Below are 14,542 nucleotides of genomic sequence, written 5' to 3'. Positions count from 1 at the left end.
ACCCTATGTTTGATGCATGCATACATAATAATTCAAAATTCGATCCATGCACCTCCTGCCCCACAAAAACATCAACATCCCAGTGAATTATAACATACTGTAATATAAATACAAAATATTTTGCAAAACATAATAGCTAATGATTAATGGGTCGGTCCTGGTTCAAACAAGCAAGAAATATTTGGAATATCTTGAGAGATTAATTTATTTTTTGTCCCCAAGGGACGATATTGTACAATTAATACAGATGATTAATATTGATAAAATTACTACCGGCCATTCTATGGTTGTTCGAGGCGCTCCACTTACCATCTTGGTCGCCTCTATCTTACTTTGCTCGTTCTATCTCCCTCTTTTGTATAAAGTGAGTTCCAAATTAATCGCCTCATTAGGGACTAGTCGAGTAGACCTTTGTCGTCCTGACTTTCTATTCTCAGAAAATCAAACATATGTGCTAGATTTTGGCTCTTCTTTAGCCAAATTTGTAAGGTTGATGATATTTGGTGCTTTTAGTCTTGCTCGGCCAACCTTATAGGGCTAGTAACATGTTTGCCAGCTGGCTATATATCTTTTTTTTCATCGGATCCACATGAGACGGTGCTCTGTATTGGACAATTTTAAAAGGGAAACATTTATATTCATCCGACTGATTTTTGGGGACGGGTAAGCCGCCCGCTAGGCCGTCCGATTATCAGATCAGCTCGTTCACGATGTGCGTCTTTGCATGTGGTTGGTCCCCACAACTGGCTATCGTGATTCCTTGGGCTTTCTTTTTTTTTCCACACGATTTGCTATGATTTTTTGGGCTTTCTTTCTTTTTCCACACAATTTGCTAGTGTTTTTGCTAGCTTGCTACTCTCTCCGTCTCATAATATAAGAGCGTTTTTAACGCTATGCTAGTGTCAAAAATGTTCTTATATTATGAGACGGAGGGAGTACTTAAACTGCTGCTCACATAAGGCGCAATCGGCTCGGGCAAAGATGGTTAATGCTGCGACCTGCTACTCGTTCCATCGTCCGTGCGGCACTGGAGTGTTGGGAGCTGGCCGCCGGGTGCTGTGAGACCAGACGCCGCCACGAGCCGGTGCTCCGAGGTGGCCGGCGATGCTGGGACAACGGGGCGTCAGTTGGCTGCAAGTCACGACTTCTAATGCATGCATCGTTGGCTGCTGAAATGGAGCATCGTCGATGCTGTAATGGAGCTCACATGTCGCGAGCTTGGTCAGTGCTGCAAAGGAGCTCGTCGGTTCGTCGGAATATTTTCTATGCTGTAACGGAGCATCGTCGGGCCATCAGAACCTCGAGGGTGCTGCAATGGAGCATCGTCGGGCGACAGAGCATCACCGAGCAGCCGGAGCATCTTCGGTGCTGTAACGGAGCTCGCCGTGTCGCGCAGAGCATTGTCGGTGCTGCAAGGGAGCTCGCCGGTCCGTCCGAATATTGTCTATGTTGTAACGGAGCATCGTCGTGCCATCAGAACCTCAATGGAGCGTCGTCGGGCGATGGGGCATCGCAAGGGAGCGTCACCGGCGTTACAATGGGGCATTGTTGGGTCGTCGAAGCATCGTTGGGCCACGAAGCATCGCCGATGCTGCAACGGAGTATCACCGGTGTTGCAATGGGGCATTATCGGGCCGTCGGAGCATCGTCCATGCTGCAACGAAGCATTGTTGGGCCGCCGGAGCATCACCGGTGTTGAAATGGGTCATTGTCGAGCCGTTGGAGCATCGTCAGTGCTGCAACGTAGCATCGTCGGTGCTGCAACGGAGCATCATTGGGCCACCGGAGCGGAGCATCACCGGTGTTGAAATGGGTCATTGTCAAGCCGTCGAAGCATCCTCGATGCTGCAACGGAGCTTCATCGGGCCACCGGAGCATCACCGGTGTTGAAATGGGTCATTGTCAGGCCATCAGAGCATCGTCGGTGCTGAAGTGAAGCTCGCCGGGCCGTCAGAGCATTCTTAGTGTGTCAACGGAGCATCGTCGATGCAGCACTGGAGCTCGCCGGGCCGTCGGGGCATTCTCAGTGTGTCAACGGAGCATCATCGGGCTGCTGAATCATTGTCGTTGTTGCAACGGAGCTTAGCGTGCTGTCGAAGCATCATTGGTGCTGCAACGAAGCTCGCTTGGCCGCCGAAGCATCATCGGGCCGCCGAAACCTCATGGGTGCTACAATGGAGCGTCACCGGGCAGCTGGAGGATCATCGGTGCTACAATGGAGCACCACCAGTATTGCAGTGGGGCCATTGTCGAGCAACCGGAGCATCACTGATGCTTGAAGGGATGGTCGTAGGAGTCTTGTTGCTGGTGCTGCAATCCCGGAGCTTGCCGGTGTTGTAGTTGTGGCTGGTGCATGGCAAGATCGCCGACGTTGCCGTGAGACAACTGGCGACATGGCTCTGCAACCTGAGCATTGCTGGTGGTGCAAGCAAAAGTTGGTGCTGCAAGTCACGGCCAGCTGTGATTTCTCGTTGGGGGTATGCATGCCACACGGGAAGGAAGAATTTGGGTTGCACGTACAAGTGGCTAGAGTGGGGGTGTATTGTGCTGACGTGGTTGAGGGAATCAAGCACGTGGGTGTTTTGTGGAGGACATAGGCGGGATCACGCGGCCAAAATCAACGGCTGGCCAGCCGGCTAATCTTTTTCTAAGATAAGTCGGCTGACGCCTAGCAGCCACCATTTTAAAAACAAAAGATGTACTCTCTTTGTAAATAAATGTAAGACGTTTTAGGTCATTAGTAGTTTGCTTAGTCACTGTCTGGGCAATTGTTGAAGAAAGACCAAAGGCAAAGACGACTTGAGAAGTGAGTGTCAAGATATATATGCCTAAGATGGAGCTTACACGCGAGGACATGGATGGGTGCCAGTCTAGTAGGATTGCAATTTGAAACTGAAACATATTCTACCTTGCAAAAAAAAAAACTGAAACATATTATGCTTGCTTCCAGGGGTTATGTTGGTGGGTGATGCAATGTTTTGAGCTTCTTTATCCTTATGTTCTTTTCGCCAATGATTGATGTACATACTAGTGGTTGGGGCCGCCATTGCGAGCCGCTTAAGAGGAAGTTGTGCGCACCTTATCTTTGTCCCAAAATTAAAAAAAAACATTCTCTCATCACGTGGACATCATATCATCTCAAAAAGAAAAAAATCTAAAAAACTTTTCTTGAAAAGAAAAAAAATCTCACTACCATTTAAAAAAACTCTAATAAATAAAAAAACTTTCTCACGGTGACCAACAAACGTGTGCCATGTGGCGTAGCTGGTTGGCCACCATTCTACCGCACCTTAATGGGGTTAATTATACTACTTCCGGGAGTAATGTAGAAGTACACTCATCGTGAGAGCTCTGATTTTCCTTTTTATGGAACTCTTTCTGAAGTCATCTGTTTTTTTTTTTTGCGGGAAAAACTTCCGATCTATTCATCAACTCGGCACAACTTTTTGCAAGCTCCTAGAAAATTCCATCATCTTTAGTGTAAAAAAAATTCAGATTAAGATTCAGTAAAGTAGATAAGCTACACCCAAAAATTCAAAAGATTTGGTATGTGCATTTCATGGTTTCCCCTCTTTGGTATATGGGACCTGGAAGGATGATCAATCCATTCGAAAAAATTAGCACACATATCGCAACTTTGTCCTGACGCAAGAGGAGCCCAATCTCTTGAACATACCGGAGTACATTGCAACCTGGGAAAAGGAAGTTGCATCCTCAGAATGCCGTCAAAAGAAGTTGCACCCTCAGAATTATGTAAAACTCAAGGAATTCAGGAACTGCTTCGTGCCACCTGGGCCTGGCCACCTCGGGTTTATATACACTCCCCCACAAATGGAGGTGAAAAGCACCTACAACCCTATCAAGGCTGCTGCCGAGGGCGGGACTCAGGGATCGCAGTGAAACTTCCGGTGTCAGACATGTAATAGTGGTTGTAGTTGATCCTCGTGACCAAATCCGCAAGATGAGGAAAGTGGCCCACGTTGAGCTTGAAAGATAGGATCTGCAAAGGGATCTCAACAGTAAATCATCTACTGAAACACACGTTCCAGACCACATAGGAGATCATCAAATTTTGATAAAGTAGGTAGAAACGTACCCTCAAGAGGAACACAACGCACTCGTCGAATTGCTTCTCGATCCGATCCAACTCCATCTCGCATCTTGCCCTAACAGATGCGGCGGTCCCTCCGGTGCCAAGAGTTTGCTCCACATTGTGGAAGTCTAGCGCCAATCCTAGTATAGTCTTGACTCGACTGGCGATCAGAGCCCACTGAAAACACATGGGAAATGAACACTCTTAGCAATAGTTCAGAACTTCGAGACTGACTTTGGTTTTTGTAAGAATAACATGTTCTCACCAACTTATCCGAGGCCACAAAGCATTGTCTCTGAATAGAAGAAAGATATGCCTCATGAACTTCCATGACCTCGTCCAATGTAGTAGCAGATGCCATGCCATCACAAAGCTCAGTCCACGCACTATGATACACCTGCTCAAAAAGAAACGAGTTCAAGTCGAGACAGTCATAGTTTCTTATAATGAAATGAGTCAAACCCGTCTCAACTCACTCTGTCCATGACATATTGATGAAATGCATCGACGAAATGCAGGAGCTTCTGCCCTACTATTAAGTGTTGTTTAAAATTATGTGCTGTGCTGCCTCTGCCCTGCCAAAGGAAAAGGGTTGATACATCAGAGTGAAGCTTGGAAGATAGAGCAGATCCAACTATCCAACACTAAACACTATAGGAGTTACAAAAAATAAGTAGCACAAGATGATTTGATGCCACCGTACCTTCCACATCCACTTTCGGGTTTCGTCCAAAACAAACTTTGCACGCTTGACTTTCAGTAAGAATCCCATGACCTGGTCCAGCAAAATGACCAAAGCCATCATATACACGCCGCCCTGTTATATACTTCAGTGTTAAAGCAATTACCTTATTATACTTCTTCAGAGCCTCTGTATTGGCAATTAGATCAAGAGGCCAAGACACCTGCCACCACCAAAATACATGAAAACTATCACACACAGCAAATAACACAGATCATCCTTGTGGTTACTTGGAAAATACCTTATACGTGAAGTTAAGGGCATCAAGTGCATCGATGCCGAAACCCTGTGCACGGCCTTTTCTGGAAGTTGGTGCACTTTCCTCATCATATCGTGTGTCATGCTTTGCTAATGAAACAACCAACGAATCTGGAGCAGTTAGGAGCATTTTATCAGCTGAATATCTTATGGATTCCTGCAAGTCAAGGATTAACGTAAGAGTAATGATGGACATAGATATAAATCACAAAGTAGATTTGAAAAGTACTCACCTGCAACAAAGTATTCAACTCAAAATCATCATCCCAGGAATTTCCTTTATCAAGCTTATCAAAAATTGTTATCAGAAACTGCTGCAGCATGTCACCTGAAAACTCAAGTTGGATTATTAACATATTTATATCTTTACTCATTGTCAAAAGAATATTTATTTCTCAAGTGAAAGCTACTCTTCTGTGCAATGGAAATTTTGCGTCGGGGAAAACACAGCAGAAGGTTAAATCCACTGGATGGCACACCTGATCCTAGCAAATAGATAGCTCGTAATACAAGCAGTTCATCCATTAATCTCCATTCACCCATTAGCTTGCACAGGATTCGTTTGCCAATGTGATCCACCTAACGAAGAGGAAGAAAGCACAAAATAATTATACAGATGGACTAACAAGAAATGGCATGTGAGTATAACTATTGATCAGACCTGTTTCTTTATACATTTAGAAAGGCATTCTTGGATAATACCCACTGGATGCAGAGGGTCTTTCAAACTCATGCTCTGAATAAACTTCAGAACTCTTGATGCAAGTGTACTATCTTTCTGCAAAGGTAAAATCTCCGACAATGGGGCATTTTCCTGAAGGGCAATGAGGTTATAGGCTTATAGCTAATGAGAAAACATGAAGAACACAAAGAATACTTCAGAAGCAACTCTTACATTTGCACAAGGAAGAAGAGTAGGAAATGCATAAAGTTCCTCGAGGGTCCTTCTATCATCCTCTTGACGAACATATTCCAAATCATCAAACCGAAATCCAAATTTAAAATCAGTTCCATCTAGTCTGGGAAAAGATGATGTAGGTTGTATATCGCCACAGGTGCTAGTTCCAGCAGATTGGAGATCGCCAAATATAGCTCTCCGCATGTTATCATCATTCAACGGAGGAAGGTCAAAACTTGTAGAGATATTCAAATCACTCCAAGAATTTGGATTCCTCGACAGTACATCTCCGCAAGCAGTGATGGCTGGATTTTCATAGCAACATGGACTGAAAGGCATTTCTACTGCATTGGAAGATACATCTTGCAGGTATCCATGAGCAAATATTGGATCCCTCGTAACAGCATCTTTGGACAAGGTTTTCTCCATATCATCATATTTTCTTCCTGAGATAGCATCTCTTAGGAGCTTTAACCAAGTCTTTTCGGAGCTATTTTCTGCACATGCCTCCTTACTCTTACATTCCGAAAAAGCTTGGATATCTGGAGCACTACCAGCACGCAGCTTTCTTAAGTATTCATAAACATGGTCACCATTTTCCAACAGACCAGATAAGCATATCAAGAAAATCTCAGACAAAGTTAACACCCCCATTTCGCGAGCATCATGTCCAAACTGACCTGTAGAATTTGTAAGAGCACCTTCACATCTTAGATGCCCATTTTGGATTTCAGAACTTAATATGTCTGGCCAATTCTGTCGAGTAATGTGATTGGAACGCTGATCAATGTCAAAACCACTTGTGAGACTAGTTCGAGTATGGTGTGTGCTTTGGGCATGCTGAACAAGCTGAAATGATTTTCCAGCAGATACAATGGCCCTTGCGATATCCTTCAAGAACACCGGGCACAGAATATCCACGTAACCTTGATTGGTGGCTTTCAAGCAAGCTCCTGTGTTACTTGGTTCCTGTTTGCTTGATTCCTTTGTCCTGATAGACTCACTATCAGTTAGAGTTGATGAATTGTCAGATCGTGATCCTCTTACTCTTAGCATATAGCTCATTTCCCAGAAGGCCGGTTGATCTATCGTAACTGCATTATTTGCATAAAAGAACATCTACATCACAAATGAAAACAGAAAATGCTTAAAGTTCAACCAGCAACGCAGAAATGGAAAATCCTTTATCAAATTCCTACAGCATTATAATAAGCTGGTACAATCAATGTAATGTTTAACTTTGTAATATCACAAAGTAAGTTAGCAACCTTCCAGCGGTCATTTTAAAAAGCACTACAAGACTTACAGAACTTAAGTATCGGACCAAGAAAAAGTAACATTTAAGACAACAAAGACTAATAACCTCATATTATACTAGAGACATTGGCTTAGAATGTGCGTAAGTAAGCGTGTTAAAAAATGGTTTGAGTTGAAACTGTGAAAACTGTACTAGCTCAGTTTACAATCAAACAAGGAAACTGAGCTAGGCTAATTCCTACCAGTTTAGACAGTTTCACCTAAAACCATTTTTGAACAGGCTTATATGCTTAAGGATATATAAAGGTAAACCCTACAGTATGGGGTCAGGAACCTAGACAGTCGACCAAAATATATGAGGAAACAAATAATTACTTATGTCTTTGCAGAAGTCTACAAGGTTCACACAATATAACAAATTAAGAATGATACTCTCCAGTTTAAGCTCTAGATTTAGGAATGCAAGTACCTTATGGTAGTGTTTCAGTGTTTGGCAAATAGACATATTTGAGAAATTTTTACTGTTATAAATCATCTATCAAAATCAGTTACAAAAGATGTTCCTTCAATACCTCTTCATAAGGGTCATCAAGAATACCATCATAAAGCCAGGAATCAAGGCACTGAAGATAAGGTAACAAGCTTCCAGCAAATATCACTAGCAGCATATGATATGGCTCACCCTGCAATTTAGATTTGAAATGAAGGTTAGTGGACATTGTGAGACAAGAAGCATAAACAGATAGATTTCGCACAATTAGGCCCTGTTGTAACCTCGCCATCTTCCACAAGACAGACTTCGTTTAACTTTTTATAAAGATGGTTCACAACATGGACTGCCACTTCACTAGATGCCATGTTTGCTCCAGAATCCCAAAAGCCATCTGGCACAGCTCCATGCACAACTTGATGCAGATGTTCTGCTCCCGAACATAAACTGCAAGTTTACAGCGTTGGTGAATAATGTGCTTAGAATGTAAAATGCTAAACTAACATGAAAACATGAGCGCAGCTACCCAAAATAAGAGTTGTCATTTATATTCCTTTTTGCCCTTGAAGTTGAAGAATTAACCAAAAAGGAAATAAAGAAAAGGTAGGAAGCTCCTTGCCATCACATTTTAGACACGGTCGCTATTTTCCCTAAAATATATTAACCTTCAGTACCAATGCTGTAGGAATTTTACAGCATTGGTGAGTAATGGCTACATATTTAGTTTAAAATGTAAAATGCTAAATTAACATGAAAACACGAGCACTGCTACTCAAAATATGAGTTGTCATTTCTGCTCATTTTTGCCCTTGAAGAACTAACCAAATAAGAAACAGAGAAAAGGTAGGAAGCTCCTTGCCATCACATTTTAGACACGGTCGCTAATTTCCCTAAAATATACCACCTCTGTAACTACCAAAGGTGAAGATATACATTAGTAGAACACAAAGCATCGAGGTCCTTGACAAGACATAATAAGCACAAGCCTGCAGCGCACATATACAAATGAACTGCAAATTGGAGGAAGAAAACATCATTGTATCATACTGAAGTAGACCTTGACATAGAATCAGTTAAAGCCAGAAGAGTCACAGTCCGATCAACTGAAACAAACGACATCTCTTCCTCCTTCAGAGCTGCTTCCCGGAGCCTCTGGCGTCAAAATAACGACAGACATTAGAATATGAAAACCGGCAAAAAAAAAATCATCTGCTCACACTAGATGAGAAATACACACAAGGCCTGAACTGCAATCTCACCATAAGCCATGAATCGACCGCACTAGCAAACGCACTCAATGTGGGAGTCCGGTGATCGCACGACCTGACCTTCCCAACAAAGAGCTCCACTCGCTTCAAGCATGTCGCGGCGAACAGAAACGGCTTGAGCACGGAGCCGAGGCTCGCCCGCGACAGATGCGACACATACGTCCCCGGTTTCTCACAGAACGCCGGCACATTCTTGTCCCAGTAGAGCAAGGGCGTGTCGAAACCCTGGAGCACTTGGAAGACACTTTTGACCTGCGAAATGATAGACGGCAGTACAGTCATCAGATTCCAGTACAGTACACGAGCGTGAATCTGAAGAAACAGGGCACCAACCCGCACGAGGGAACCCTTACCAGCTCATGCTCGTCCGTCCTCGAGGCCGGAGCCGGCGCCGCGTGAGGAAGGCCCTTGGAGACGCTAAGCTGAAGCTTGTGTATGAAGCTTTCGGCGACGGGGGTCTCCAGGTACCCTGCGGGTTGATGAGGAAGAACCATGGATGCAGGGGGCATGGGGGTTCAGTCCAATCCAGTTAAGCCCCCCAATTCTTTTGAAGAAAAAGAACTGCTTTGGGCCACAAACCGGCGGGCGCGGCCTCGGTGCCGGATGCCCGTGGGCGTATGAGGCGGCTCCGGCGGAAGGTTGGCGAGGCCGGCGGGGCAAGGCGATGGCCGGAGCGGATCTGCCCCGGGGCGGCGTGGCTGGTGGGTACTGAGACCTAGGTCTTTGGGCGGGGTTGTGAAGTGGGAGCCCGGCAGCCGATGTTTTCCGGCTCGAATGACCCCACCGGCGGGGAGGAGAGCGCGTGGCAGGAGGAGCACGGGCGCGTGGTTGGCGGGAGAACCTCGCTCGCTGGCGCTGGCTTGCTCGGCGGCGGGACGAGCAGGTTTCAGACCTCAACCCTATCTGACCAAGTGTCTAAATGTTCAGTTAGCGTTTGGCTTCAGTTAGATCCTACAGCCCGTCTCGTTCATGGCTACAATTAACACTTTAGAAGAGTTCCCAGCTACAGTTTGGCTTCAGTTCGAGCATCTCTAGCAGATCCTGTATAAGCTCGCTCGCCCGTAAAATTTCGACAGATTGAAAAACTGGCTCGATCAGATGCCCTACAAACAGCCCGGCCCGTAAAAAATTACGGGCGGCCCGTAAACCACCCGCGATTCCGATATATACTAGAGCAGCCGCACTTTAGGGTTCGCATCCTTCATTTTCCCTTTCCCTCTCTGCAGCAAATCGTTCCCCCCGGCGAGAAATCATCCTTCCTCCGGCCGTAGTTTGTCGCGCGTGCAGGCACCCAAAGCTCGTGGGAGGGGTGGTCGAGGGGGCCACGGCGGCTCGCCGTCGCGCAAGCACCGCAATGACGACGAGGCTAGGAGCTCCTCCCTCCGCCCACCGGTGAAGGAGTGACGAAAGGTGGAGGCGCGAGAGCGCGGCGCCCGGCGGGCATGGCACAACTTCGACTGGCTCGACAAGATCTTCTGGCCCATGCTCAAGCGCCTTCGGGAGGCGGAGCGTGTGTGGTACAAGGCGAAGGAAGCGCCTACCGCCGAAGAAGAAGGCGTCATGGCGCCGGTGGAGGCGGCGAAGGAGTACGACCTCTCCAACTCCTTGATGGAGTACCATCTCCACATCAAGAAGGACAGTGATGATGATGAGTAGATTTAGGTTCTTAAGCTAGTATGTTTTAAGTTTGTCATATGGACTAGTAGTTTAAATTATGCAGTAATATGTTTACCGGATCTGATCTTTTGTGCTGTCCGCGGTACCGCAAATTCTGTTTACAATATCCGTAAACAAAATTTACGGTACCGCGGTTTGCGGCATCTGCTAGAGATGCTCTTAACGTTTCAGAAGAAATCTCTGAGAATAACATACAGCGGTGACCCGCAAAGGGAAAAAGCATACAGGGGCATCAGCTTTCGACAAAATTTCTACATACATAGTACATATTCTACATTCTGCAGGCTACAGCACACGAATCCCTTGCGAGAAAACAATCTGCTCATCATTTACAATGCTACAGCAATGATCAGTGCAGGATCAGGCAAAGACAGTTCATATGCTCGGTGCCAGCTGAGGTTCAGCTACCTGTGGCTTCTGGGGGTCCAAACCTGGGAACTGCCCGATGTCATGACCTTCTACTCGGTTTAGGCTGTCATCCAGACCAATCGCAAACTCCTCAGGCCGTTCCCCACCGCTCGCAAAGTAGTCAGCGACCTGCATTAACAATTTGGTGTTAAACCAACCGGACTCGTATAGCTTAGAGCTAGTTTGTTAAATGCGAAAAATATGAGATATGATGTGGAGTGAAGATAGAGCTAAGGATGGCAGAACTTACATGATCTCCAAGAGACATTCCGCTCAATACTGCTGCTTCTATACTTGAACCCGTGAGCCAGTCACCACAAATGCCTGCTCGGCCCTGGGGATCAAATATGCATGGTACTCCTGGAGTGTTCATCGGTAAAGCTGCACCCCTGTGTTTGCCGGAATGAATATCATCATGTATTAATGAAATAGTAACAGGTATGAAAGTCCAATGTGTGCATTCTCATACCACAACTGTACTCTCGTGTAAAATGGCCGCTGAAGAGATCCAGTCGAGAGCCCCAAAGCAACTTCAATTCCCCCAAGCATGTCTCGTTTCACTTTTTCTGCAGTGGCATTCGGGATATTTTCCTATAATTCCATGGTTAAATACATTAGAGAATTCCACTAAAAATGATGGATTTTTTTGGAAATTCCACCTTGGCTTAATTCATCATAACAGGGAGTAGTGCAACCAAATAATATACAACCAAAAAGTATCAAATTTCATTAAGAAAAAGCCACCTGTGGAACTTTGTTTTTCTTTCCATAAGAAGCAGTGCTGAAAAATGTCCAGCACTCGGGTCTGTTTGTCTCCAAAGGGAAAAGTTTCTGAGTATTGTTGGCCATCCAAGAGAGAGAATCAATATCTCTCACAAATGCTCCTTCAAATGTGCCATAAGAGTTATCTTGTGGGATTGGAAGAGGATCATCAAATGCCGCAAGTAGTGCCCAGACAGAACTCAACTCTAGTCTCTGAATATAGAGGGCATAAAATTTAGTAAGCACTTGGAAGAGAGGATAGATCTCATCGTCTCATGACTTCAAATTTTGGTTCAATTTAAACCTTCATTTGCCTTGTCAGTTGGGGTAGACCTGACGTAGAAAGCAGACGGTTCGCACATTTGCCTGATCAATGAGTTAAAAAGGATCAACCAGGGGACACATATACATGGTTGTCTTGGAGAAAAGCCAGAACATGATGTGCTTCTTGTACGAAGAAACTAAATGAGATCCATGAACTGTAATGAGGGTATTGCATAAAAGAATCTGTCTATGGTCTATGGTTCATAACCATGGCCTACTTCCACAAATTATGTCATCCATTCAGTGCTCATGGTAATTTATCTTATCGCATGTTTATATTTCTGTTTTGGTTCATACACCAATGGAACGCCAAAATTTGCCAAAACCATCCAGCTCGATACCAGAAGGAAATCTGTAAATTAATTTCTCAACGGAATTCCATTGAACCACAATTTGGTTTCAGAATTGCCATTTCCAATGTAAAAAATGGTACCTCAAGTTATCTAGGCAATAATTTTTGGACTTTCGTGTAACTTTACTTCATAATGTGGGACATTTGGGAAATTAGTAGGGTGCACCGAGGTACATGTGCCCCTGGCTGAGTTTTCTCATTTTCAGGTTTGAAAAATTCTGAAATGATTTGTCAATGTGAATTATCCAATGACTTGTGAACCAGCAAAATTTCGAACAATAATATTTTTAATTGTGTGCTCCATGAAAAAAAAATGGTACACTTACGCAGTCTGTTTTAGAAAATCTTCCATTCTTTTATTCTTACAGTACACAAACATATATATTTTTGCCTCAAATTTTGCATGCTCGCACTGCATCCAACAATATGTATCCACAATTTTTTGCAGCAATTTTAAGAACTTACGCATGTATGGTTTGATTATTCCAAGAAACAGGGTGCATGTGTAACCAGGTGGACAAAATCCTCTCTTGGGACACTTGGGTTTAATTTATTTATTTTAGAGCTGGCAGCCTGTCACATATGGAGCAGATTGGAAAACAATGAAGTTTGAACTCCTAAAGTTATAAACTTAAAGAAACTGGCAATAAAGAGAAAACAATATTGAAACGAAATTTGCACTGACCATTGTGTGCTATCACAACGGCATCATATTGACCCTGGGGCTTCTCATTCTCAAACAAGCGCCACAGGCCGTTGAATGGTTCAAGCTTGCTTATCCAGGAAGGCCTTACAACTTTAATCAGGTCATTCTGCACGGGTTGATATGCAACTCAGCAATGAAATGGACAGGCATGAAAGTGGTAGAAATCAGAAGTTCAGTAAGTGACTGATGGACTAAACTCTAACAACCAAATCACAGTAAAATTCAGTCACTGCACTCTACAGTAGGATATGATACTGTGATGCTGTAGTGAAGGAAGCTGTAGCTACTTGGTACTACGCGGAGCATGCATCCACAAGATGTCGACCTGATATACCTCCGGCAGCATTGCATCGGCAAGCGGGCGCATTCCTCTCACGCCGATGTACCTCGGCGTTGAGGAAGGTATAGCTGTGAAATGGCCACCAGCCTCGAGCTCACCGATCGAACCCCTCCACTCGCGAGCCAGCCCTTTCTCGACCCACTCATCGACCAGCTTCTGGAACCTCTGGTCGCTCGCGGTGAAGAACTGCGCCGCGTGGTCGAACACCAGCCGCCGCCCGTCGTCGACCATCCTGGTCGCCATCCTGCCACCTAAGCCGTGCATACCCTGCACCGACGGCGGCGAAAAGGGTAGTGAGTCAGCCTCGCGCGCGTGGTATACGGGCGCGGAGCGAGGGAGGGGGTGAGCGTGAGGGTGAAGGGGCGAACCGTGTCGAATACGACGGCGCGGACGCCACGGGCGGCAAGGGCGGACGCGCAGGAGAGGCCGGAGGCTCCGCCTCCGATGATGGCGACGGTGGGGTCAGCGGGCACCGGGGTGGAGAAGACCACCTGCTCCTGCTGGAAGCTCTTCTTGATGGCCGACTGCCGCGAGAACCGGGGCTTACCGCGCGGGCGCCGCGGGGGCGCCTTCGGAGGACGCGCTCCTCCGGCGCCGCTGGCTGCGACCACCGCCCCGGAAAAGCGGGACGCGGCGCGCGCGGCGGCGGGGCGAGCACATGGGGCGGGGTGGAAGAGCGGCATCGCGGCCTTGCAGGTGCTCGACAAAATGCGGGAGCGGGGGAAGCAGACCGTTATCTGTTTTACGAGTGTTTTATCTTTACATTGGAGAGAGAAGAGAGAGAGAAAACTGACGTTCTCACGGTTGGTCGGTGGTATTGTATTTTTCAGGGAAATTGTTTGTTCTGTATTAGCTGCAAACTTAGATGTGGGAGTATATTTGTGCTTCTACTCTCTCATATTGTTTTACGGAGGGAGTACTTAGGGCATATACAACGCAGGCGCTAGAAATTGAATCCCGACTGTTA

The 14,542-nt window shown here is 45.7% G+C and overlaps 2 protein-coding genes across 4 annotated transcripts; both read right to left on the bottom strand.

Moving 5' to 3' along the window:
• Positions 1-3,533: 3,533 nt before the first annotated feature.
• On the bottom strand, positions 3,534-9,973 carry LOC123102325 (gamma-tubulin complex component 5). Of its 2 annotated transcripts, XM_044523632.1 has the most exons (16): positions 9,360-9,970; positions 8,998-9,258; positions 8,796-8,890; positions 8,023-8,185; positions 7,821-7,931; positions 5,989-7,110; positions 5,755-5,907; positions 5,573-5,672; positions 5,327-5,421; positions 5,077-5,250; positions 4,942-4,998; positions 4,797-4,868; positions 4,570-4,668; positions 4,359-4,490; positions 4,097-4,270; positions 3,534-4,000 (listed from the first exon to the last, which is right to left on the bottom strand). In XM_044523632.1, exons 1-16 carry the CDS (start codon positions 9,513-9,515, stop codon positions 3,860-3,862), a joined length of 3,105 nt encoding a protein of 1,034 aa, XP_044379567.1. In that variant the 5' UTR covers positions 9,516-9,970; the 3' UTR covers positions 3,534-3,859. The 2 variants fall into 2 exon arrangements, 1 of the variants encoding a protein (XP_044379567.1); XR_006448905.1 differs by lacking the exon at positions 3,534-4,000 and having other exon boundaries at positions 4,224-4,270; positions 4,570-4,663; positions 9,360-9,973.
• An 891-nt stretch (positions 9,974-10,864) lies between these two features.
• LOC123102324 (renalase) lies at positions 10,865-14,341 on the bottom strand. 2 transcript variants are annotated; one of them, XM_044523630.1, is made up of 8 exons: positions 13,944-14,341; positions 13,561-13,842; positions 13,215-13,341; positions 12,158-12,219; positions 11,836-12,066; positions 11,561-11,682; positions 11,342-11,480; positions 10,865-11,220 (listed from the first exon to the last, which is right to left on the bottom strand). In XM_044523630.1, exons 1-8 carry the CDS (start codon positions 14,256-14,258, stop codon positions 11,059-11,061), a joined length of 1,440 nt encoding a protein of 479 aa, XP_044379565.1. In that variant the 5' UTR covers positions 14,259-14,341; the 3' UTR covers positions 10,865-11,058. The 2 variants fall into 2 exon arrangements, with proteins under 2 accessions (XP_044379565.1, XP_044379566.1); XM_044523631.1 differs by having other exon boundaries at positions 13,570-13,842; positions 13,944-14,340.
• Positions 14,342-14,542: the final 201 nt, after the last annotated feature.

The sequence above is a fragment of the Triticum aestivum genome, chromosome 5A (assembly GCF_018294505.1).
Source record: "Triticum aestivum cultivar Chinese Spring chromosome 5A, IWGSC CS RefSeq v2.1, whole genome shotgun sequence".
NCBI lineage: Eukaryota > Viridiplantae > Streptophyta > Magnoliopsida > Poales > Poaceae > Triticum > Triticum aestivum.
Note: the sequence above shows the minus strand (reverse complement) of the source record. Positions and strands in the feature narration are given on the sequence as shown.

What these genes read in the sequence shown, in the direction of transcription:
- LOC123102325 (XM_044523632.1), bottom strand. Translation starts at nt 9,515, where the DNA reads ATGCCCCCTGCATCCATGGTTCTTCCTCATCAACCCGCAGGGTACCTG. An exon ending in TTGATGACCCTTATGAAGAG is followed by an intron (nt 7,111 to 7,820) that starts GTATTGAAGGAA and finishes TTTGTGATGTAG; the next exon opens with ATGTTCTTTTATGCAAATAA. An exon ending in ATCAATATGTCATGGACAGA is followed by an intron (nt 4,491 to 4,569) that starts GTGAGTTGAGAC and finishes CTTTTTGAGCAG; the next exon opens with GTGTATCATAGTGCGTGGAC.
- LOC123102324 (XM_044523630.1), bottom strand. Translation starts at nt 14,258, where the DNA reads ATGCCGCTCTTCCACCCCGCCCCATGTGCTCGCCCCGCCGCCGCGCGC. An exon ending in GCGCCGTCGTATTCGACACG is followed by an intron (nt 13,843 to 13,943) that starts GTTCGCCCCTTC and finishes CCGTCGGTGCAG; the next exon opens with GGTATGCACGGCTTAGGTGG. An exon ending in GAATGTCTCTTGGAGATCAT is followed by an intron (nt 11,221 to 11,341) that starts GTAAGTTCTGCC and finishes TTGTTAATGCAG; the next exon opens with GTCGCTGACTACTTTGCGAG.